Below are 23,611 nucleotides of genomic sequence, written 5' to 3' on the forward strand. Positions count from 1 at the left end.
ACATTAGTTTGGGTGTAAACAGACCTGCGTTCCACTTCACGTAAAAGGGTCGACCTGCGGGGATGTTTGGTGTTTGTGGCTGAAGTTTCCCCTAACATTGCAGTTTTAAGTTCCCACTGAAAATTTTGAATCTTTGGGTCTTGCCATTCTCTCTACGTTAGTCCTCAAACTCGTGAATGATATTTTGGTTTCTTTACCAAATGGGATGGAATAAGAGAAGCATGTCATATTTGGTAGTACTCATACAAGTGAAGGGTTTTTTCACTATTTTACCGAAAGTGATGGGAAAAGGAAAGGCATGGCATATTTCAACTTGAGACTTAAGGTAGCATTACTAGTAGCTCCTATTGTCAAATGATAATTGCAAGTTTAGATTTCTAAGTTTATGCTCGAATGATGAGAATATAGGTTTAAAGAGCTCGTAACCGTTAAACCGAACCCAGATTTGTGGTAGTTCATTAAAGATAAGGGTGCAGCTTCTGTCAGTGTTGCTTAATTTCAGGTTAATAATTACAGTATTGTACTGTACCAAAATAATCAAAGGTCGAATCTGCTGTTGATGAATTTCTACTGAAACCTTCCCGGTTGAAGGCTGTTAATTTTTATAATTGAAGTTCAGAAGCCCTGAACCTGGATGCTTTGAGACCTTGAATTTTGGTATATCTGGTATTTAACTGACCTTATAACAGTTTAAACTTAAAAAATTCAAGATATCCCTCCAACAGCTACACTAAGCTGATCTTAACTTTGGAGATAATACAGTAATGCCTTGCTTCTTCTGAGACGGGAGCTAGGCCAACGTGGGGCCAAGTAAAAGTTTCAAGTTGAGAGGTAACTGTAACGACTTTTTAGCGAAGACCTATGCCACAACTTGTGAAGTTAAGAGTAAAAATTGTTTATTCACGAACAGCCCCGTCATTAAAGTTTTTCTTAGTGAAGTAGAAGCTGCCATGGTGCATACTATTTTGGTCTAAAATGTAAGACAGAACACGACTAGATCCCATAAACACGTATTCTCACTGTTATTAGAGAAGCTTTGGGCAAAGGCTTTTGTTTGTCCCTTTACCTGGCAGACCCCAGTTGATTATACCGGAAAATCTTGACCGCGGGTTAAGCTTTGGACCTAGAAGCTGAATGCCCCCAGTCCAATCTTCTTGCAGGCATACTGTGGCCTTAATTACGTAGCTAAAAAGTGATCTTAGTTCATTGTTTTGTGGTACCGCGTTTAAGCTGCTCTTGTGTGGGGGATCTGAGTGGATTGGAGTCTTTCTAAAAACCTAATGCCTGGATTTGACAAAGGTTTGAAAGTTTGATTTAGTTTAATATAGGAAAAGTAGCGTTTTATTAAGAATGTGATATATTACGATATTTAAAATCTGATTGATTGTGATTTATTGTAAAATGCCGGACTTAGTTTGTGCGGTCGTGAGGTAGCAACAACCAGTTAGTAGGCCAAAGTACTGGTCTCCTTAGGGGGTTGGTTCCGTCAGTGCACCCCATGCAGTGTACTGTAGGCATTACTTGAGGTTCGTTGTAGCGTGCCTTCGGCCCCTAGTTGCAGCTCCTTTCATTCCTTTTGCTGTAACTCTATTCATATTCTTTCTTATTGATATCTTTCTTCCCACTCTCCTGTCAATTGTTTCATTGTACAACTTTACGAAGGTTTTCTTCCTATTAACCTTTCAAAACCTTTCTATTCTTAATTTCCTTTTCAACGCTGAATGACCTCATAGGTCCCAGCTCCTGGCCTTTTGCCCGAATTCTATCTTCCATTCCATTCCAAAGTACTGATAATTTACGAGAATCTACAAAGAATCCTTGGAGTTAAAAAGCCACGTCAAGTTTTAGGAACCTTGTTGCCTAATTTAGTGCAGTTCATCTATAGATACAGTTTAGAGAGATTTAGATATGAACCTCATTTTCCAGTACGTAGTGTTTTAAATTTTTTGCTTTGCCCTTCTCCTACATCAGTCTTGACAGTTGTTAAAATTCTGGCGTAATTTGACTCCAGGTTTTATTTTAAATTTTTTTGGTCTAATCTTGTCACCAGGCGAGTTTTGCAAAAAAAAAAAACATGAAATAGCCTTAATATTATACAAATACGCTCTTTTGTATAGACAATGGTTAGAATATTTATTCACTTGTGCGAACTAAATTTAGAGGCTACAAATACTGGAAGTACTTTAGCAACAAAGTTGAACCTTTGCATTTTACACAACTTATATAAATAATGAGATCTCCACAGTTACATAATATAATTATTTTTAATTATTTTTTATATACCTGCACTGATCACTTTGTGAGAAGTATACCCAGAACGAATATGAAGTAAGACATTTGCCCATCAAATTGAGCACCTTGGATCCTGTAGCTCCTAACATAGGTCAGATTTATAGACAATCATTTTTAACTTAGTTTACACCTAAGCACACAGCCAAGGCAAGCTTTTCCATGGAAGTTATAAGAATTTGTCTATGTTCAGTAGAGAGAGATTTGTGACTTATTCTTCTAGACAACATCGGTAGGGCTAGTTTAGACTAAGCGATGTCATTAAGGTAGCGTACTACAGATAATCATTTTATACGTCGAATTTAACCGCAGTCGTAAACGAGGGTATCTTTACTTTTGTCTTGTCTTTTTTTTTTTTTATCCATACAAAGCTGATGATTATCACATTTCCAAGTTTTACGATAGCCGTGATGCTATGAGCGTTATCTGTAAGGATGTATATCCACAGGTGTGCATTGTACATACATATACATATATAAGTATATATATATATTATATATATACACACACATATATATATATATATATATATATATATATATATATATATATATATATATATATACACACAAACCCAGGTCTTAATAGGTTCTAGGTAAATTCCACCACGGAAAATTCCACCATGGTAAATTCCACCACCACAACATTTTTAATAGAGAAAAGAAGAAATTTTAGCTCATTTTATTCTGACAGAATAAGAAATAACAGCGAGTACATTAAAAAAAAAGTCATGAAAAAAGCTAATTTTCTTTAAAAAAAATTCTCTGAAGACAAATTGAGTGGAATATACTTCTTAAAAATTGCAGAGGGTTTTAATTTTGATAATCTTGCACTAGCTTCTTCAGTCGTGCGTCAATAAATTTGATAGGTCTTTTTTCTTGTTGAGTCTCCGTGTTGAATGTGCGCTATTTTTGTCTGGCTTAATCCTTCCTCCACCTTACCACGGCCATATGCTTTCCCAATAACCCAGTGTGTTTCAGAACTGTTCCACGTAGCTTGCAGACAATATAAAAGTTATCGTCGGATGATGTCAAGAATAGCGAACCTACTCGCAGCTGGGTTCGCTATTCTTTACAAGAAGATTATTGGGTTCGTTATTCTTTACATGGGAATAATCGGGTTCGCTGTTCTAGACATGAACACTTCGGTACCAGACGTTTGATCCTCCCAGAGGCTAGTACTAAACAAGGCAAAATACATTTGACCCACCAAGGGCTAGTACTAAACACCGCGAAACAGTGTAGATGAATCACTGTTTTGCCGTGTTTAGTACTAGCCGTCATGTGGAATTGGAGTTCGGACCAGAAAGGGTTGGCTATTCTTTCCATGGGGATCATTGGGTTCGTTGTTCTTGACATGGAGTCGTTGGGTTCGCTAATCTTCACATGATCCTTATCGTCGAGGCTCCTTTTCTTGTGGACAATAAACACATGCCTATTCCTGGTCCCATACTGAGAAAATGTCTTTCCGCACTGTCTGTATCTACAAGGTTTGATACCAGCGTGATTAGAAGAGTGTAATTTCAATGTCAACTTCCAATTGAATAACTTTCCACAAGTAAGACATTTGAAACGGCTTTCAAGGTTTTTGCCTGTGATGATTCACTGTTGGTACTAGGAGTCCGTCTGGTGGATATCCTGTGATCAGCTCCTGGCCTGATTTTTGTCAACGGGAGTCACGTCACAGCAGTGAGTTGTCATTGTTTTGGTCACCCAACTAAGTCTGATCGTGACGTTTAAAATGCAGATTTACTCTGAAAATAAAGTTAGCATTAATACGGGAATTACCCTGGAATGAAGATCTTGAGTTATATACAGTCTGGTCTAGAAACAAAATTCATTTCACAAAACAAATAAAATTTGTTCACAAAACAATATTTGTTACCAGATGTAAAAATCATCATGAATCTTCATAAAAACATTTGAGCTCAATGGCTGTTTAGTTTCCTTCTGTGATGCCCTACGTTTTCTCCTTACATTACAGTAGTTTCCTAAAGCTTACAAATCTCATTATAAAAATTAAGTATATTTGTCAGTGGCAAATGGGTGTGTAAGTCAAATGTTTGTTATGGACGTTAAACGAGTAATTTGAAAATAAAGGGAAAAACTGGTTTGCACAGAACTAGAAGCTAACGACAGAATTGGTTGAGAGGTTAGGTGTGCTAAGTGTGATACAAAGGTATTACATTTAAATTCTTCAAAGATAAAGTCATCCGTACAAAACAAATGTAACTCCACTAACAGCATAATGATTTTATTTTATACCATCACGTCTGTAAGTTAAACGAAAACCTATTAGAAATGACACAGCCATAAAACGTTCGATAATTCCTCTGTATTCTTTAGTCTAGACCATGCTTTCAACCGTGCTGAATTAACAAACATTCATTATGATTTTTTGCTAAATATCCGTCAGGCTATACCAAGGCGATGAATCTAGATCAGGACGGTGGCAGTTAAAGTCATACAGGAACTATCACAAACCAAGAACACAACGGGCAATTCTCAGTGGGTCTTCACACTGTCTAGCAGACACGAAAGCCGCGTTTTCTTTGTCTTCGGACACTTGACAGTTTTGACGCTGTTTACAGAGGTTCTTTGCTAAAGAAGACAAGGTTTCCGTAATTGTTTGGTATTTTATTGAAGTTTTTGAAAGATTTTTTATACAATACTGTACGTTCATAACAGATTACCAGTGTAACTGACGATGTTAAGTTGTTAGGGCCTAATTGGTATATACAATTTAGTGACTCGTAGGAAACTATTTTACTCTCTCTCTCTCTCTCTCTCTCTCTCTCTCTCTCTCTCTCTATCTAATATTATATATATATATATATATATATATATATATATATATATATATATGTGTGTGTGTGTGTGTCATTGTAATTTCAGCTTCATATTCGTGAAGCAAGCGAAGATTTATTTGGTTCATGAAACAGCCAAAAGTGTGCCTAAGTTTGATTCTTATTATAACAATTTCCTTATTACCATTCCATTATTTCGTAACTAATCCCAAATCTCTCGGTTTTACTTGTCTTCAGTTTGTCTCGCCTGCATTAAAAAAAATATTGCAAACCAAATTAAAAATATTTTTGTTGAGACAAATATAAACGCACCATGATATTTTTCTTATGTTCAATATGTTACTATTTCAAAATACACTGTCACAACCAGGCCTAAGGTTTTACTTATTACTCGTTCTTTGATTAATTTCTAAACTCATGACCATATACACGTAGTAGGACCAGTTCTTTAAGGGGGCTGAATTACCTCCTGCTCGAATTTTACTTTTAATATAAATGAATAATGCCGTATGCGTTTTTGATTTGGTATTTTTATTTTCGCTGTGCTTGAAAAGTAATATACTCTAAATGTAATCACTTGAAAATTGAAACTTCCATTAATAGTATATTACCGTAGGGAAATGAATAAGTTGTCAGAATACATAATAATGACATCTAAAGTATTCGTTAAATAATGTCAGTATGAACCTTTGCATAAAAAAACAAACATACTCACCATGACATTTACTAAAAATGCAGTGATGAATACTATTTAACTTTTGTACAGGTTGCCTCCCAATATTCAATAATGCATGGTTGGATGTCTCAACTCTCCCATTGTATATTGCAGATATGTCGTTAATGAAGATGACCTTTTCCGTTGACTACGATGGTTGCTGTTCAGAAGTGGGGCGATGTGGAATTCAAAGAATGGGAAGTAAGTACTTAACGACTTAAGCAGTAGTTTTAGGCTCACAACCCGTTTAAAGGTATTGATATAAAGTTTGTTCTGCCTTATTTTCCTTACGAAAGTAGAAATTGCCAACAGCAATGTAATTCATTTGCTAGTACGATCAGTATTTTTGCCAAATATTTAAGAATAATTATTGTGCTTCTACCATTAAACCTCTATCTCATCTCAATGACAGCCTTATCTAGCGCCATAAAAAATTACATGTCTTGCTCTCTGCCCCCGGAGGGCGTTAGTGCCGTCAGTGTACCTCACTCGGTGCACTGTAGGCATCACTTGACGTTCTTTAGAGCGTCTCGTCGGTCCCTAGATGTAACTCCTTTCATTCATTTTACTGTAGCTCCGTTTATATTCTCTCTTTCCACCATTTCCTAACAATTGTTTCTTAGTGCAACTGCTAGGTTTTCCTTCAAATAAGCCTTTAAAACCATGTACTCTTAATTTCTCTTTCAGTGCTGAATGATCTCATAGGTCCCAGTGCTTGGCCTTTGGCCCAGATTTTATATTCAATTCTATTACTTTCTGCTTGTCTGGCATAGTATCTTCTCAACCTTAGCTTTTCTCTATTAGTGCCAACAGTCTCATAGTTGGCTTTCTTTTCCTGTGGAGACATTGTTGCGCCTGATGTATGTTGGTTAATTTTGTCTGAAGTTGGCTGTGCATTTTTTCCAAAGCTACGAAATTTTCTTCAGCCCTGATATGTTAAACCGTCAAGTGTTACTACATTGTCTATAGTGACACGTTCCTGCCCTTTTATGCAATGAAAGTTCGTCAAGAACACTTAAGAAAAGGCTGTTAGTTGAAGAGGGCATGTGCGGTGACTCTTGAGCCAAGGAAATAAAGCTTTCATAGATATTTCTGAAACTTGCACTGTCACAATGAAATGTATAAACTAGTTACAGTTAACTATCACATGATTGATGGTTTGTTTCAATTATCGTGAATAATTCATCATTTAATGTAGATTCCTGTTTCCTAGAAGGAGACGATTTAATGTAAAACTTACCGTGAGAAGTTTTCATGAATCTTGACTTGTGATACAAAATAATCTGAAGCTGAAGGAGAACCAATGTCTGATAGGCCTACTACAGCGTAAGGCCGTTGGAGGTCCTTGAAAAAAGTCAGTTTAAGGTAATTTTTAGTCATATATTTTTCGACTCTCTTTTGTGTACACACACACACATGCATATATATACGCACACATATGTATATATATATATATATATATATATATATATATATATATATATATATATATATATATATATATATATATATATATATATATATATATATATATATATATATATATATATGTGTGTGTGTGTGTGTGTGTGTGTGTGTGTGTGTGCGTGTGTGTGCGCACTGTAGGCATTACTTAAAGTTCTTTGCAGCGTCCCCTCGGCTCTTAGTTGCAACCCCTTTCATTCCTGTTACCGTACCTTCGTTCATAATCTGTTTCTTTGTTCTTACTTTCCACTCTCTCCTAACATCATTAGATTCATAGTGCAACAGCGAGGTTTTCCTCTTGTTACACCTTTCAAACCTTTTTACTGTTAATTTCAGTTTCATCACTGAATGACCTCATAGGTCCCAGCGGTTGGCCTTCGGCCTAAATTCTATATTCTAATCTAATCCACAAAGCACTGTGTATGAGAATGACTGATTTGGCGTTAAAGTGAGTCTAAGATGAGGGTGAATGAATTCTCCATGGATCTTTGATACATTTTTGGAAGCAGTGATGGAAGAAGTCAAATACAGGACACCTGATGTAAATGCAGAGTTAGTGTGTTGGAAATTCATGAACAGAGTGTGGATAGGCTGATGCTTGCGCATCAAACAAAACAATAGAAGGAAGCTGGGTGCGGAAACTGTCATAATGGCACTTATCAAAGTAAGGATCGAAGCTATTCTTCCATGAAAACACAAGAAAGTATTTTAATGCTTCCGTAAACATTTCTGGGAGCAGCTATGGCATACAGAATGCAACGAACAAATGGCAAAAAGATGGCAATGACAAAATTTATTGGGCTGAGTAAAATTTTACACCCATGCACATCATTGTATTGGTTGTAACTGCAGGGAAGCATAAAAACGGTAGAGTGACTAGCTGTAAAACCTTTACCTATTTGCAAAAGTAAAAAAATAAATAAATAAAATAAAATTAGTAATCAAAATGAATCATTATAATCATTCTGCAAATGGTCGCCTATAACATGAGTGAAACTACTCAGCAACTGACCAGGTACAAAACTTGACACCTTTGTCGTAGAAACAATGATTAGCGTGAGGGTAAGTCGTAGTCACGCTGCAGAAGATTACCCTGAACAAAATCGAAGTCCATTAACCCTGCTCAGTACTGATTGATGCCCAGTCAATGACCACAAGGCAAGGGGCAGGGTTCTCAAGGAGAGACGAAACCAAATATCGATGGATGAGTGCCAGTGGAGTTTAAAAAGCGCAAGCACTCACTGTGGGGGTTCAGTTGCTCAGTTCCTTGCAAACTGATACGGTAGCTGGAAGGCTCTCCAAGATTCGTGACCAAGTAAGTCGAAAGTTTGTGTTATTTTTGTTTTCCTTATATATATTCTCAATGCTTTGTGTTTATATGCGAAATGTAATCATTGTTACCAGCATTCTCAGGTTATACTTGTCAAAATTTTTTTCGTTTTATTTTATGTCTAAAGTACCTAAAATTTCTTTCATCGGTATTACTTTGCTTTCCTTCCTTTTCTTAAAAAGTCTTTGAAATTGTGCATCAGTTTACATTCGAACTGGTAATCGTCGGTCTGTCTATCCAAGATCCAAGGACAATGGATCTTGCGTCCATCAATCTTAGAGTTGTGAGGGAAACTTTTTTTTGGGGGGATATTGGGGGAAACCATATGAGTACGTTAGACCAAGGTGCAAAAGGGTCTTGGATAACGGAACTGGCAATACTGATCCGTTTCCACATGATTATTCACTGTCCACAAGCCAGCAGCAATTTACACAGAATTTGGAAGTTGTTGCCGGCAAGTGAGGGATTAGCATTATTCTCAAAAGGTGTCCATCGTCTTCCCAAGGGCGAAGCGTGCCAGAGACCACAAGCTAACCTGCTCTGTACATCCAGCAAATAAAGGTCTGAGAAACCTCGAATTACAGGAATGAGTTTTCGGAGAATGAAAAAATGAGGTTTGGGACCGAAAATCCTTATGAGAAACAGGTTAACATTGTCAATTCTGTGACCTGAATCATCTTACTACTCAGACCATTATTGATCTTCTCCGTTCACACTGTAGAGCTGCAACAGAGTTTCCAGAGCAAGAATGCTACTGAGCTCACTAGCAGCTTCCGACCTCAGTCTGGTAGTGATCACCTACTGATTAGTTAGTTGATGATCCAGTAAGCCACATTTCCACACCACTGACTTCCACGCTTGCCTAAATTTTAAATTCATTCAGCCATCGGTAAAATCTAACGTATATAAAACAATATATGCTTCCCTTCACAGTCTAAAGGTCATTTCCCATAAACATATCTTATCAAGTTAATCACAATCACTTTTTACGTTTATTAAAACGATTTTAGATAGCTTCAAGTTGTCTTAATTAGACGGAAACCTAAAGCGGTCATTCTGAGGTCGTCTTCATTCGACGTGTCAATCGAGACATCATTTGATCGACTTCTGCTTCATGATTTGGCGTAAACAACCATTCTTTGATGGCACTTTATTCAGTCATTTTTATATAAACATATATATAAGTATGCAAATGACCGAGAATATAGGTCAGTGAATCATATAATATAAGAAAATAATATACCTGACCACATTAAACCCCTAAAGAGAGCGTGGAAATTTTTTCCACACTTGGTGTGGCAGACCGTAAAATGAAGACCCCACTTCTGCTCACGATCATCTTGTGCGTCAAAACTTCCACGCCGGAGGCCATATTTCCACGTTTCGGCAGCACTGAGTTGATCAGAGGGAATTAGAATTTTGAAAGTTAAGTCACTGGAAGATCAACAATCTGATGCTTTAAACACAGTTGACCTGGTGTTGTAATCAACATTTGCCTACACACACACACATATATACATGTATATTTATGTCACAAATATTAAGCCACAAATATCGTTAATTTACTATTCATTTTACCTCCGGAATAGCGTGAACACACGGAGAATTACATCAGACAAACATTTATTCATCAGTGGGATTCGAACCACTGCCGGGTTTAGAAATAACGATCTATAGTGACTTTTGACCACTGTAGGCTTAGTGGTCAAAAGTCACTGTGTAACGTTTTTCTAAACCAGGCAGCGGTTCGAATCCCACTGGTTATGAGGCACGTAATGATATTAAATGATATTCCAGCTTATATGAATCAATGTATGTGTGTGAGTATGTGTGTGTGTGTGTGTGTGTGTGTGTGTGTGTGAGAGAGAGAGAGAGAGAGAGAGAGAGAGAATTAAAGAGATTTTGTGTATGTGTTTAGTGTTAGTCCATCTGATGGCATGATTGTTTTCACTAATAAGAAAAAATATTGCGCTGTTCACCTGTCCACATCTTTTAAATTTTTACGTTATCGATTACTTTTTCCATTGATTTTCCGTTGGCTAACATAAAAAGTGTCACATGACTTATATGGGATGTAATATACATATCGTTAATATTGCCTGCGGACTTCTTTATAAGTGGTTTTTCATTGTATAAGTTTTACTGTAACAGAAAACTATTCAGATAGCTTTGTCTGTCCGTCCGCACTTTGTCTGTCTGTCCTCAGATCTTAAAAACTGCTGAGGCTAGAGGGCTGCAAATTGGTATGTTGATCATCGACCCTCCAATCATCGAACATACCAAATTTAAGCCCTCTAGTTTTTGTTTTATTTAAGGTTAAAGTTAGCCATTGATCATACTTCTGGCACCACTATAGGTACCAACAACACAGGCCACCACCGGACCGTGACTGAGTTTCATGGGCTGTGGCTGAAAGTTTCATACAGCACTATACGCTGCACAGAAAAACTCGATTGCGCCGAAGTTTCTTCAGCGCATAATTACATGTTTACTATTGTTCTTAAATGTCATATCATCATGTCAAAAATTCTCAAGGAGATTGATTATCTCTCTAAGGTGACAGAAGCAGGAAATTTGTGTTTTATGTTTCCCTGTTATTTTTAGCATCAAAGGTACTCGTTGCTGCTTTCAATGCACCGTCTAATACAAAATCCCAAGTACACATCATCAATTTGCTTACGACTAGTAAATGTAACTGGAAACTGATTTTACTTGATTTGCCGTGACCAGAATACAAATGTCTATATGCGGGAATATCGGTGGGTGTTCTGAACACCGCATATTTAGACCCATTGGAGCTTCTGTATATCAGGCAATCCAAAAAGGAAGGCTACCGTCATTCTCCTTTTATAATTAATTTTATTGATGGGACCATTTTATTTAACAACGGAGGTATATATATTTTCGTTCCTTGGCCAAATACATGTATCCTCAACATATCCTAGCCAATACACATTATGTCGTAAACATATTTTAACCATTTTACATTATGTGGAACAAATTTGCCAGTTCAAATGGCATTGTTGTGAACTGGTAGCAATTACTTATTGTAACAAAAGAGCCACAGATTTAAAAGATTGTTCCATTTCAATTTACCTGGAGAAATTTACTAAAACGATCGTAAGTGAGCAATTTTTCCTTTCTAATTTAGCCAAGATTAACTGAGTGCTTTTTCACGGTCTCAAAGTAAAGAAATTGCTTACTTAATTCAACCTCTTGACATTAATGCAAAATGCTCTTAATGTGAGTCAAGTTATGGTAATGGCTGTTTAAGTACAGCTCTCACGGTACTATAATAAACATTTTACCTACACACTCGCACAAAATGCTGCTCGTAGAATGCGTACTCAGCCTTTGCTGCTCATTAACAGGCTTAGAAAAGACTTTTCATTAGAATGTTCTATTTACGATCTTCGATGAAGGATTACTGGCGTTGTACTACCCTGCGTGGGAAAATTGGTCTGGTAATTTACAATATTTTTGGTGCACTACTTACCACATTCTCTCATGAGTGGTTATAGCTTAAGCTTTGCAATTTTTGCTTTCTGAATTTACTAACTGACTTCTTATTAACTTAAGGTTTTATGTTGATAACTTACATTTCTATTTAGGACGTGGGAAAGTTGGTTTGGGTAATCCTAATATTTTTGGTGTATCGCAAACCACTTCTCTCATGAGTGGTCATAGCATAACTGTTTTCAGACTTTTTTTAAGAATATTTATTTGACCTGTTATTAATTCAGACCCGAGGTTTTACGTTAATAGCTTTCAGTAATGCTTAATGCTGTATTCTAAGTCTTTTACCTTCTTACATTTTTATTTAAGAATTTTTCACCCGTTTACTGTCAATGGGTATCTAGAAAGTATAGAAGCCTGCTGTTGGACAAAATAAAAATTAATTATTCGAATATTATTATTATTATTATTATTATTATTATTATTATTATTATTATTATTATTATTATTATTATTATTATTATTCGTAATTCCGAGTTATTTATTTCGCCAGTGCTATCATAGTTTATGATTCTGGAGAAAATTTTCTTTATTATAGTCGTATTCCTATGTAATCATAATTAATTACTTGTTAGATCTATAACATAAGTACAAATCTGAAAACGAATTTGAATACCACTAATGTATTTTGTTATTCAAAAATCGAACCACTGGTCACAATGATTTTATAGTATATTGTAGAAATCACCAAATAAAAAAAATAAAAAAAATCCCACTGTCATAGCATCCTAAAATGGACCAGGTAATGGTTTTAACCAAATTAGACTCACGAAGGCGTGGGAAAGGATATGATTTTGAAAACTCATTAAGAAAAAATTATGGTTTCGTGCAAGTCAGTTGTTCCGAGTACTTATGGCTTATCATTTATGACCTAGCAGCTCCCTCGTCTGAGAATGGCACTTATGATTGATTTTCTACTAAAGGCTCGCTGAAATCAGCCGATTCGAGCAAACTAACTTCAGAGCTAATTAGTCTCCCATGTAAAAACACATTTGGAAAAAAGATTTATGTCTTTGCTGTTCTCCTTTATAGAAGGAACACCGAGCTTTTAAAGGTTCCAGTTTTCATTTAATTAATGCCTGGTCGTGAGTGCTTGCATCTAGCTAAATTTAGATGAGCATTGCTGTTACTATTTACAGTTAATAATTTTCTAAGCGAGATTGTATTCACACGCACATACGAGTATACATACATTATACACACACACTCACACGTGTGTGTGTGTGTATGATGTGAGTATACATACATCATACACATGGTGTTTAATTAGTATAGGGATCTCACGCAAAAATGTTTTGTTTCAAACACGTTGACAGTTCAGAGCTTCTGCCTGGAAATGAAAGAATCAAAGCCTTGTAGGAATCCTGCTCCTTTGAGGAATCGATCGGCCAAACTGAATAATAAAATTCCAGTCTTCTTTCAGGTTCCGCAGAAGTCAGCCATGAATGGAAGAGATAAGAAACCCCTTGAAAAATTGTCACCTCAGGTTTGTTTCGCCGTTATCATTTCTTCGGGACTGATAGCGGCTGAAGCTCTGATGGTACCTCATCACTACCCAGCCAGCAAGTGCATCGGTATTGGCCAGGTGCGTGTACCCACCAGAGATGCCTACCTACCAGATGCCAACTATACGGCTTTCTCCGCGCAGGCGCACCAGGTCGTATCGGAGATCGTCTGTGCAGCTCAGACTTTCACCCACAAGGCCGTCAGCTATTCTTACCAAGGTCAGTAGGCCTATCAGTTCCCTCGCGCATTTTTCCTTCGGCGTCGCTTATCCCCAAGGCGTTGTGGGGTGCTCTTAACATGTTATGTACTTTGTAAATGAGTTGTTTAAGTTTTGTTTCCCGTGTCGCCTTAACAGTATCGACGCTCTATTTTTAGCAAATGAATTAAAACAGGTGATTATATGGTTTCTTTCCATGTAGATTAGTTATTTTCATTATATGCTTTCTTTCCTTGTAGATTAGTTATTTTTATTTGGTTTATCCAGTCTCATTGATTATTTCCAAATTCCATTTTCAAGAAAGGATTAAAAGCAGTTTTATACAGTTCATAATTCTAGCTTCGTTTATTTTCTCGTCAGGATGCTTACACAACAAATATCAAGGTTATCTCTCGTATAATTGTCCTTACTACAAAATTTCCCATTTTCTTTCATAAATATATTTTCCATTAGAAAAAATTGCTTACACGCAAGTTACTGAGTTCTGCTTCTACCGTAACTTATTTCCATTAATTGTTTTCGTTACTTTTGTTTAAAGAGCTACTCGATACAGTGCATTCAGCATTGTTCTCTAAATCGGTCACCATTCTGAGAATTTCTGTAAAGTGAATAAGGATAACAATTCCCGTTCATAATTATAATTATTGTTCAATAGTTCTCACTCACGCACAAGTTTGATTATTACTTCACCAGAGAATTACTTTTCTTCGAGCATTGATGTCAAGTTAGATATAGCGTTAGGAGGCAAAGAAATGGGAATATCTTTATCTTGAATATTCTGGCACATACTGCTAGAAATGTAATTGCCGGAAATAATTCCATTGCATTACAACAGCATCTTCATCGCCGAGAGATTTTCATACCATCCTGGGAATACTTTCACTGCGTTGATTTTCAGTGTAAAAGGGTGCTATGAGAGGGAATATTTAATGTCATTAAAGGTTTAGAGACATGTTCTATTTTATTAGCTTTTTCTCTCGTTCCATTCTGTAGAATAATTATATATACACATATATATGTGTGTGTGTTTATATATGCATATATATATACGTATGTATGTACATACATACATACATACATACATACATACATATATATTTAATATATTGTTGAATATCCAATTAACTATACCTTGTGAATAACGTACACCAAAAGGGAAATTATAAGTGTTTCGTCACGGGGGGGGAGGGGGGCTGATGGTGAGTCGAACCTCTGCTTGGTTTAGAAACAACGATGTACAGTGACTTTTGACGGCTGAGCCTTCATGAGAGGCAGAAGCTGATAGTGACTTTGCTTTACATATGGGATCCTAACTACAAGAGCTGACTTTGACGGCCATTATGTTCAGCACAGTCGATGTCAACTTAATCTCTCTTGAAAGCTCAGCAGTCGTAAGTCACTTGGGATCGTTGTTTCCAAACCAGGCAGCGGTTTGAATCCCCACTTGGGACAAAGCACTTATCGCCGTTATGATTCCCCTTGGGTGTAAGTTATTCCCAAGGTGTAGTGAGTTGGATATTAGACGGGATTTGGTAAGTTTTATGAGGAGAGAGAGAGAGAGAGAGAGAGAGAGAGAGAGAGAGAGAGAGAGAGAGAGAGAGAGAGAGAGAATGCTGGAAGGTGGAGTGGAAGACATATCGTAATGGAAGAGCCTCAATATCCAAGAAATACAACAGTATTTCCATGATAAAGGTGAGTGGCGTAGTGCATTTATTGGGATGGTTATCATGCTGCTGATAAACTGTCTTTGTAGTTATATGAAGGGGCTTATGTTATTGAGGCTTTCTTCTCCAGTCATAGGATGACTTAAGCTTTGACTGTTGGCTCATGTTTCTCTGGAGCTGTTTCTCGTTATGGGAAACGACTTATTGGTGATATATATATATATATATATATATATATATATATATATATATATATATATATATATATATATATACTTATAAATTCTCCTGCGTATTTTTCCAAGTTTAGCGAATTTGATATTAAACGAAAATTTTCAGCTTAATGTTCGTATATATATATATATATATATATATATATATATATATATATATATATATATATATATATAGTTACCGCATATGTAATAATATGTAATATTGGCTGATATTTCCTGTTCATCAAAGTGATCTAGGCAGTTTAGATGAGCATTTTCACTCTACAGATGGAATGGCCAAAAAAAACCTGCCTTTTTTGAGATTTATTGTAATTCTCTCCCTGTTCAGGGGCTTGAATATATATACTGCCGCCCTATTTTTAGTATTTTTAGTCGTTTTTCTTCTTAAGGGAACAGAAGATTACTAATCCAGAGTATTTTTTCTCCATCTTTCCTTCCGCACAACAGATGGCGTTTGTACGGTCTACGGTGTACATGAACGGGTGTACCATGAAGGCGTTTTCTTTGTTCAGTCAAGTGCACGTCCGGCCAAGGAACTTGAAGAAGTTGCTCATTTGAAGAACACTTATGCAGTTCCACATTACGCAAAGTGAGTAGTCACCTGAATACCTAGAAGCCAATTATGATTTCACCTCACCCAATACCCTGTGCAAATTGCGGTCTGTTCTGGAAGCATATTTTGTCTCTGGAAGTTTTCTTTGGAAGCAGACATTTGTATCTTGTATAACACACATTCCCTCTGTTGAGACGGACCAGGAACGTATTAAGTTCCGATTCTCTTTCAAACAAACTCTTGAATTTTCCTTTGGAAAGATTACTCTGTTTTCGTGGTAGCATATTGACGTAAAATGTGCATGCATGTCACGACCAATAGTTCTCATGTCGACCTTTACTTTAGCATTTTAGCTGACGACGTTGCAGCTATGTGAGTAATGTACAGACCTGGAAGTAGCCAGAAGAACGCATGCTCTCAGCCCAAGCTCTTAGAAACAAACAGCAGGCCCATTGGTTTGCTCACAACTAGGCCAACCCCTTTTGCACCCAGGACGAGAATCCTCGCACATTCCCAGTGGTTGCTGTGCTTATTAAACCTGGCCAGCAGTCTCTTTTCACTGTGATGTTGCATGGAATCAAATAGGCGTTTTCATTACATGTTTTTATTATTATTATTATTATTATTATTATTATTATTATTATTATTATTATTATTATTATTATTATTATTATTATTTAGAAGACAAGCTTATAGGGTCATTTATTTGCAATTCAAGCCTCCAAAGAATATGGTGTTCATTTGAAAGAAATTACACAAGACAATAGGAAATACAGAAAGAAGGGCCCAGTTCTTAGGAAAAAAAAAGACAATTTAATTTATAAATTTAATAATAAGTAAATAGGTAAAAGTACACAATTTCTTACTGACATTTTTGCATCAGTTTAATTCCTATATTTTAAGGATGTAATGAATCTCATTGAGTGACTAAACCAGAATTTGTCACAGACGACCGGATAACCTCCTTGTTTTTGGCTACTGAAACTTACCGTATGTTCCAGCATTTTGAAAACGAAGATGACAAAATCTAAACTAATTTACCTATCCTTGAAGAAGAGCATTGATTAATCATGGCTTTCGACTTCATTTTTACAATGGCTTGCGTACTGCCAGTGTTGAATCAGTATTCCTTAAACTACTTAAATATTGGTGCGGTTGGGTTAAACTAACTCATAGACAAGGAACCTCCATGTAACATGTTTTAAAGTATTTTATGTTTAAAAGCGTGCAGGTAATTATATCTTCTTCACTTTCTTCAACAGTTGGAGAAAAGAGATGGCCGTCGATGGAAGGATTGACAATAGCATGTACCATTCAGATAGTGGCTTAACAACTCCATGGTGGATTGTTGATCTCGGGGAGGTACGAACCATTCATCAAGTCCAGATCTTCACGAGGCAAGATTGTTGCTCTGAGAGACTTCATGATGTTGAGGTAAGCAAAACAAGGCTTAATGAGAGAAGAGATTCTTCTCTTTCATTTGAGATGTATACCTTGACACGTTAGTCACACATCATGCACATCGCAAACAATATATATATATACACATATATGAATATATATAATATATATATATATATATATATATATATATATATATATATATATATATATATATATATATATATATATATATATATATATTAGTTTAAAGCCACTGGGAAAGTTCAAATTGAAACGACAGAGTGCCAAGTACTTCCGTGTATTTTAACACATCTTTGTGCCCCGAAGATGTGTTGAAATACACGAAAGTACTTGGCACTCTTCTGTGGTTTCATTTGAACTTTCCCAGTGGCTTCAGCTAATAAACAAAATCACGCGCTTACTTTTGTGATTTCTTAGTATATATATATATATATATATATATATATATATATATATATATATATATATATATATATATATATATATATATATATATATAATGACTTCTAGAAATTATTTTACGTTTTCCTTTTTTAATGTGGAATATTTCCCCTCGCAATTTCTCTAGAACCCTTCCCGCCACACCTGCGGTAAGTGAGCACATTTCAACCTGCTTCCCATTGGGCCAAAGATTATACACACACTAGGAGCAGGCAGTATCACCTGCTTCAGTGGTCGACGCGACGGTTCGAATCCCTCGGGCCAGTTGGGTGGAGGAATAAATGTCGAGAGGGCGACATTATTGTTAGGGGAGCAGTAGTACTTGCCATGATACCAAGCATGTGCAGTTGCATATCTGGTTCCACCCCTGTTATGCTGCCATTTGTTGAATGAACTAATTCTAGACCTACTAATGCAGAGGTGGACGGTTCGTGTCCCCAAGGAAGAAGGTTATCATGATCCTCTTTTTACAGTTCATACTTCCTGATTGCGTGTACATTACCTTGGACCTTATGGCGAGGAGAACTTAACTTGTTCATTGAGTAGTGCCCAACATACCTGTGAATTTCACACAACTTCCCGACCTATCAGCGCTCGAATTGCATACATTTCATTTGACTTACCCCTTCACCGTGGGATACGATGGAAATGAACACAAGTACGCAGTACTTAGGTTCTAATTTCTTTTATGACCTTTGCGTCCGAATTGGTAATGCCTTGGACTCTCACTCGAAAGACCAGGGTTCGCTCCTGTTGTGAGTTAGAAATTTATTTCTGTGAAATGTTTTCCCATCTGTTCATTTTCATCATATCCAACGGTGAAGGGGTAAGTTGATGAAATGTTAGCAGTTTGAGCGCTGATGGGTTGGGAAGTTGGGTGAAATTCGCTGGTATTTTGGGCGACAGGCGCCTGCCTGGGAAAAACCTCAGTAGTGCTTAGGTTCCAACTTATTTTTGACCTTTGCGTCCAAATTGCTAATGTCCTGGACTCTCACTCGAAAGACCAGGGTTTGGTCCTGCTGTGAGTCAGACATTCATGTCTGTGAAACAGATTCCCATGTGTTCAATTCCATATATATATATATATATATATATATATATATATATATATATATATATATATATATATATATATATATATATATATATAATTTATATACACATGCAAACATAATATATATATATATATATATATATATATATATATATATATATATATATATATTATGTATATATATAATTTATATACACACACAAACATAATATATATATATATATATATATATATATATATATATATATATATATATATATATATATATATATATATTTACATATATTATACATTTTATGTTTGTGTATGTGTAATATATGTATATATATATATATATCTCATTTGGTCCTTAATTATTTTATTCGCAACCTGTCGAATCACAAGGTGTCATTTTCAAGTAGAAAGACATGAGAACTATAATAAAATTAACATTAAAAGTGTTATGTTTTGGTTCTGTTACACTTAGTCTTAATCTTATCTTTTATAATGTAATATTTCTTATATTTGTATTTTGAAGCTTTTAACATTAATTTTATTGTTGTTCCCGTCTCATTTTAGCTTGAAAATGAAACCTTGTGTTTCGAAACGTCACAAATAAATGTGTTTTAAGGGACTTACTTCCTCCTTCAACTGTCCTCTCTCTTTTCTCTCACTCTCTCTCTCACTGTATATATATATATATATATATATATATATATATATATATATATATATATATATATATATATATATATATATATATATATATAATATATTTTTTTTTATGTTGATTTATCTATTGCTCTTACTGTCGCTGCAACTGACTGGAGATCAACATGTATATAACGAGGAAAGTTTACTGTGAAGGGGATTTCAATTTGGGAAAGGACTCAGTAGAGAAATTCTGGGATTTAAGTTAATTACATGTATTTACGTTAATCAGAAGAGTAATTTACGCAGAGCCATATACACTGGGCTCTTGCCACTTATCGCGTTAAGTGTTGTAAGAACTTGATAGATAGAGGGCCAAATAGCAATATTAAGATAACCAAGGGTTTAATTGATGGGCTTGGTTGCTGGAATTGGGTACAATGGAACAGATGGTGAAAACAGCGTTACCCGACCTTTCTGCAAATGTGGAGAAAGGGCGCATTAATACTCGATAAATTAAAACACAGTCTAAACTGTACAAAGGGAAATTGCCGAAGGCTCAAGGAGGGTGACGTCAGCATATGATCAGGCAATTTACTGATTAACATTGACGATTGGCGTCGACAATGAACCAACGAGTCGTAGCACACGGAAACGAAAGGAATGGAAATGAAAACAAGAACAAAAGAATGGACCGGAGAACCTTCTAACCAGACTTTACCTTAACCTCTGAGTGGAGACTGCGTGAATCAACATCAGTGGAGCCACTATCAGTCTGACTTCTCAAGGGGTACTCAGATAGGCTCTTGGACTGGTTAAGGCTCTCGGCCAGAACAAAGGGAGTTGGGAGTCAAGGGCGATACATGCTCCTGCTATTGTGGTTCGTCTGAGTCTCTCTCCCTTGACCTCTGTCCTGGCCTTATATGACCTCCCCAAAATGCCGACTTTCAGCGCCTCGACCGTTTCAGGTGAGAGAGTTCGCTGGTGCGTGAATACCCATCGGTTCACGTGTGTCCCAAGGACACGGCGCTATCTGGAATAAAAGATCTTCGGCCAGCAGATCATAAAGATAAATTTAGAGTGACGCTTTGGTGAGGCATAGGAGGAGTACAGTGGAAGGGTGCTCTGGACCTTGATTCAAGCTTAAAAAACAACGAGTAGCAGAAGGCTCGTCTCCTTGGCCTCGGAATGTGACTTGTCAAAAGGAAAACATTGCGAAATGAGAAGCATTAATAAATACTTCTAGCAATATATATATATATATATATATATATATATATATATATATATATATATATATATATATATATATATTTATATTTATATGATGTGTGTGTATGCATGCATTCATGTATGTATATTATATTTATGACATCATCTTTGGTAATTTTGAATGACTGGTCTTTTAATTCTGTCTTCTGTCTTCTACTTGTCTATCTACCTACCTCATTCTCGTTTCAGGTCCGTGTTGGCCGAGTACTCCGGGTGAATGGTGACCTAATTCCATTTACCCTGATGTCCACCTATGGTGGCCCTTACAACATCACCGAAGGCCACATCATCTGCACCAGTCTTACGGGTGTCACTGGTAGATTCCTCAGCCTTCAGAAAATTAGCAGTGACCAAGATCATCTCCAACTTTCGGAAGTCAAGGTCTATGCTACAAAGCTGATCTAACATTCTCTCTCTCTCTCTTCTCTCTCTCTCTCTTTCTGGCTAGAATGTTGGCTACTATCCTCTGTCGATGATGTGTTCTCCTGATTGAGCATTTTTGCTCGTTCAATGATGTGTGTTTGGATTATTGTCTGCAAATATTTTGCATGCACTTCTTGAAACAAGGCATTCTATAAGGCGTTAGCTTCTGCTGTGATTGTGGAACTCGGAGATCACTGCCTCTCGATATGAGGATACTTATCATTTTAAACTGCAATATCAGAAGGTGGTATCAGTCTTGGTTCATTGGCAAGTAAAAAAAAAAGAGCAAGGAAAAGGTAGCAGGGAACAATAATTTCTCTTGGCTAAGATGTGTCTGGAGAAAGCAGTGCTCAGTATAAACCATCCTTAGAAAGAAGAGGTATGGTTCCCTCTACACCTAAATACAGAAGTGTAGATGTTAGGACATAGCAAAATAAGTAGTACTGCATTCCTGTTAGCTATTATTATTATTGACACCAAGTACAGTAGGCCCTTTTCAACAACCAGCGAGGGCCAGTGTGGGCGTAGTAGATCGACGGCGTAACCACGGGTTCTCCCCTTGGTTTGCTGTTCGCCAATTTTTTATACGGGAGTTGTTAAGCAGCAAGTCTTCAGTAGGATCCCCAGACCAGCTGTATACGTACGGTGCATCCATGACACCTTCATCAATGTCGCCGACGAAAATGGATTGAAGACACTCGGGTGCACCTTTAAGAAGGAATCAGTTCTCCACTTCACGTAAGAGGGAAGTGTTAATGGCACCATTCCCGTTTCCTCAAGGCTTTCGCATGCAGGTCCCCCGTAAAACCATTGGTATCGGGCTCTGCCTCAACGGTAGCAGTGAATGCCCAGGAAAATTCAAATCCTCGGTCATGAATGCCTATGTTCGTTGTGCCCGCTCACACCTCACACTCCTCTTCTTGGAATACCGCTTCCACTGACCTCGAACACGTTGCCCAAACCCTGGTTGATAACTGGTACTCTGTAGGGTTGCCAGGATGGCGAAAAATGCTGTCAACATGTGGTGTCATCAGGAGACCCACGACCCTCGTGAAGATGGGAAGTACCGTTAGGTTGTTCTACAGGGGCCACATGAACACTTGAGTATAAGAAAGATGAGGCAGCACTGACGAACGTCACCAGCTCCCATGTAAAACCCACCGGTGCAGACAAAAAAGTCAACCTTGTGATCTACTACAAGGATTGGACGACTGCCCGGTATCTCATGCTTGCGATAATCTCATGAAAAGGAGAGGAATGGTTTACCAAATATTGTGCCCTGAGAATGGATGCTGCCATTTGTACATTGTTATGACTAAGACTCACCCCTCCAAGAGGATTCTCATTCTCCTACAAGAAGGGCCAGTATTCCAGCACTACATGAGGGACCATTATGACCTGGCCCCCAACTGCTGGCAGATTGTAAGGAGCACAAAAATCCTAGAAGGCAACAACGACCATCTTCCTCTAATGCTTGAGTACTTTGAATGTAGACTTGCTTCCTGACAGTCAGTATGCATACAGGACGCAATTAAACACTTTTGAGTTTAGGTTTAATGATACTTTTCACCTAATTATCCATAAGATCCTTGTGTTTCCTAAATAAAATAAATAGCTTAATGTAATTATGGTATATGCATTTGCGTTTAAAAGTTTTCCTATGTCTTAGGTATTGCTTAAGTAATGATTCTATTTGGACTTTCTATTGTGAGACTCTTCTTCAGGTGATCACAATGTCACAATAATGACTGAAAACAGGTCCTTCAAGAGGCAATACTCTTCCCGCCCCCACCAGGGTAAAATTATTCTTAATATAATTTTCCTTTTACCATCTGTGTTTAGAGCTGACTACTGCACAGTCACTCACCAGGAACTAACATTCAGAGCCCTGGAAGTAAGCTTTTTAATTTTACTTTATATCTTTACCTTAAACCTATGCACTGTATATCACTGTCTTCCTTCCTCTGCCCGGAAAACCTTTAAAATTAACACATCTGTACTGCATCGCAAGTAACAGCCATATCAACACTAATTGACCTTAGAGACCCTTTTGCTAAACAACTTTGTCAC

At 36.8% G+C, this 23,611-nt stretch overlaps 1 protein-coding gene across 2 annotated transcripts; it reads left to right on the top strand.

The window, feature by feature from the left end:
* Positions 1-5,831: 5,831 nt before the first annotated feature.
* On the top strand, positions 5,832-23,172 carry LOC136828532 (uncharacterized). 2 transcript variants are annotated; one of them, XM_067086556.1, is made up of 5 exons: positions 5,832-6,011; positions 13,544-13,844; positions 16,191-16,332; positions 17,559-17,730; positions 21,308-21,610. In XM_067086556.1, exons 1-5 carry the CDS (start codon positions 5,964-5,966, stop codon positions 21,521-21,523), a joined length of 879 nt encoding a protein of 292 aa, XP_066942657.1. In that variant the 5' UTR covers positions 5,832-5,963; the 3' UTR covers positions 21,524-21,610. The 2 variants fall into 2 exon arrangements, with proteins under 2 accessions (XP_066942657.1, XP_066942658.1); XM_067086557.1 differs by lacking the exon at positions 5,832-6,011 and adding an exon at positions 8,528-8,589 and having other exon boundaries at positions 13,533-13,844; positions 21,308-23,172.
* Positions 23,173-23,611: the final 439 nt, after the last annotated feature.

Source organism: Macrobrachium rosenbergii, chromosome 43, assembly GCF_040412425.1.
Source record: "Macrobrachium rosenbergii isolate ZJJX-2024 chromosome 43, ASM4041242v1, whole genome shotgun sequence".
In the NCBI taxonomy this organism is placed as follows: Eukaryota; Metazoa; Arthropoda; class Malacostraca; order Decapoda; family Palaemonidae; genus Macrobrachium; species Macrobrachium rosenbergii.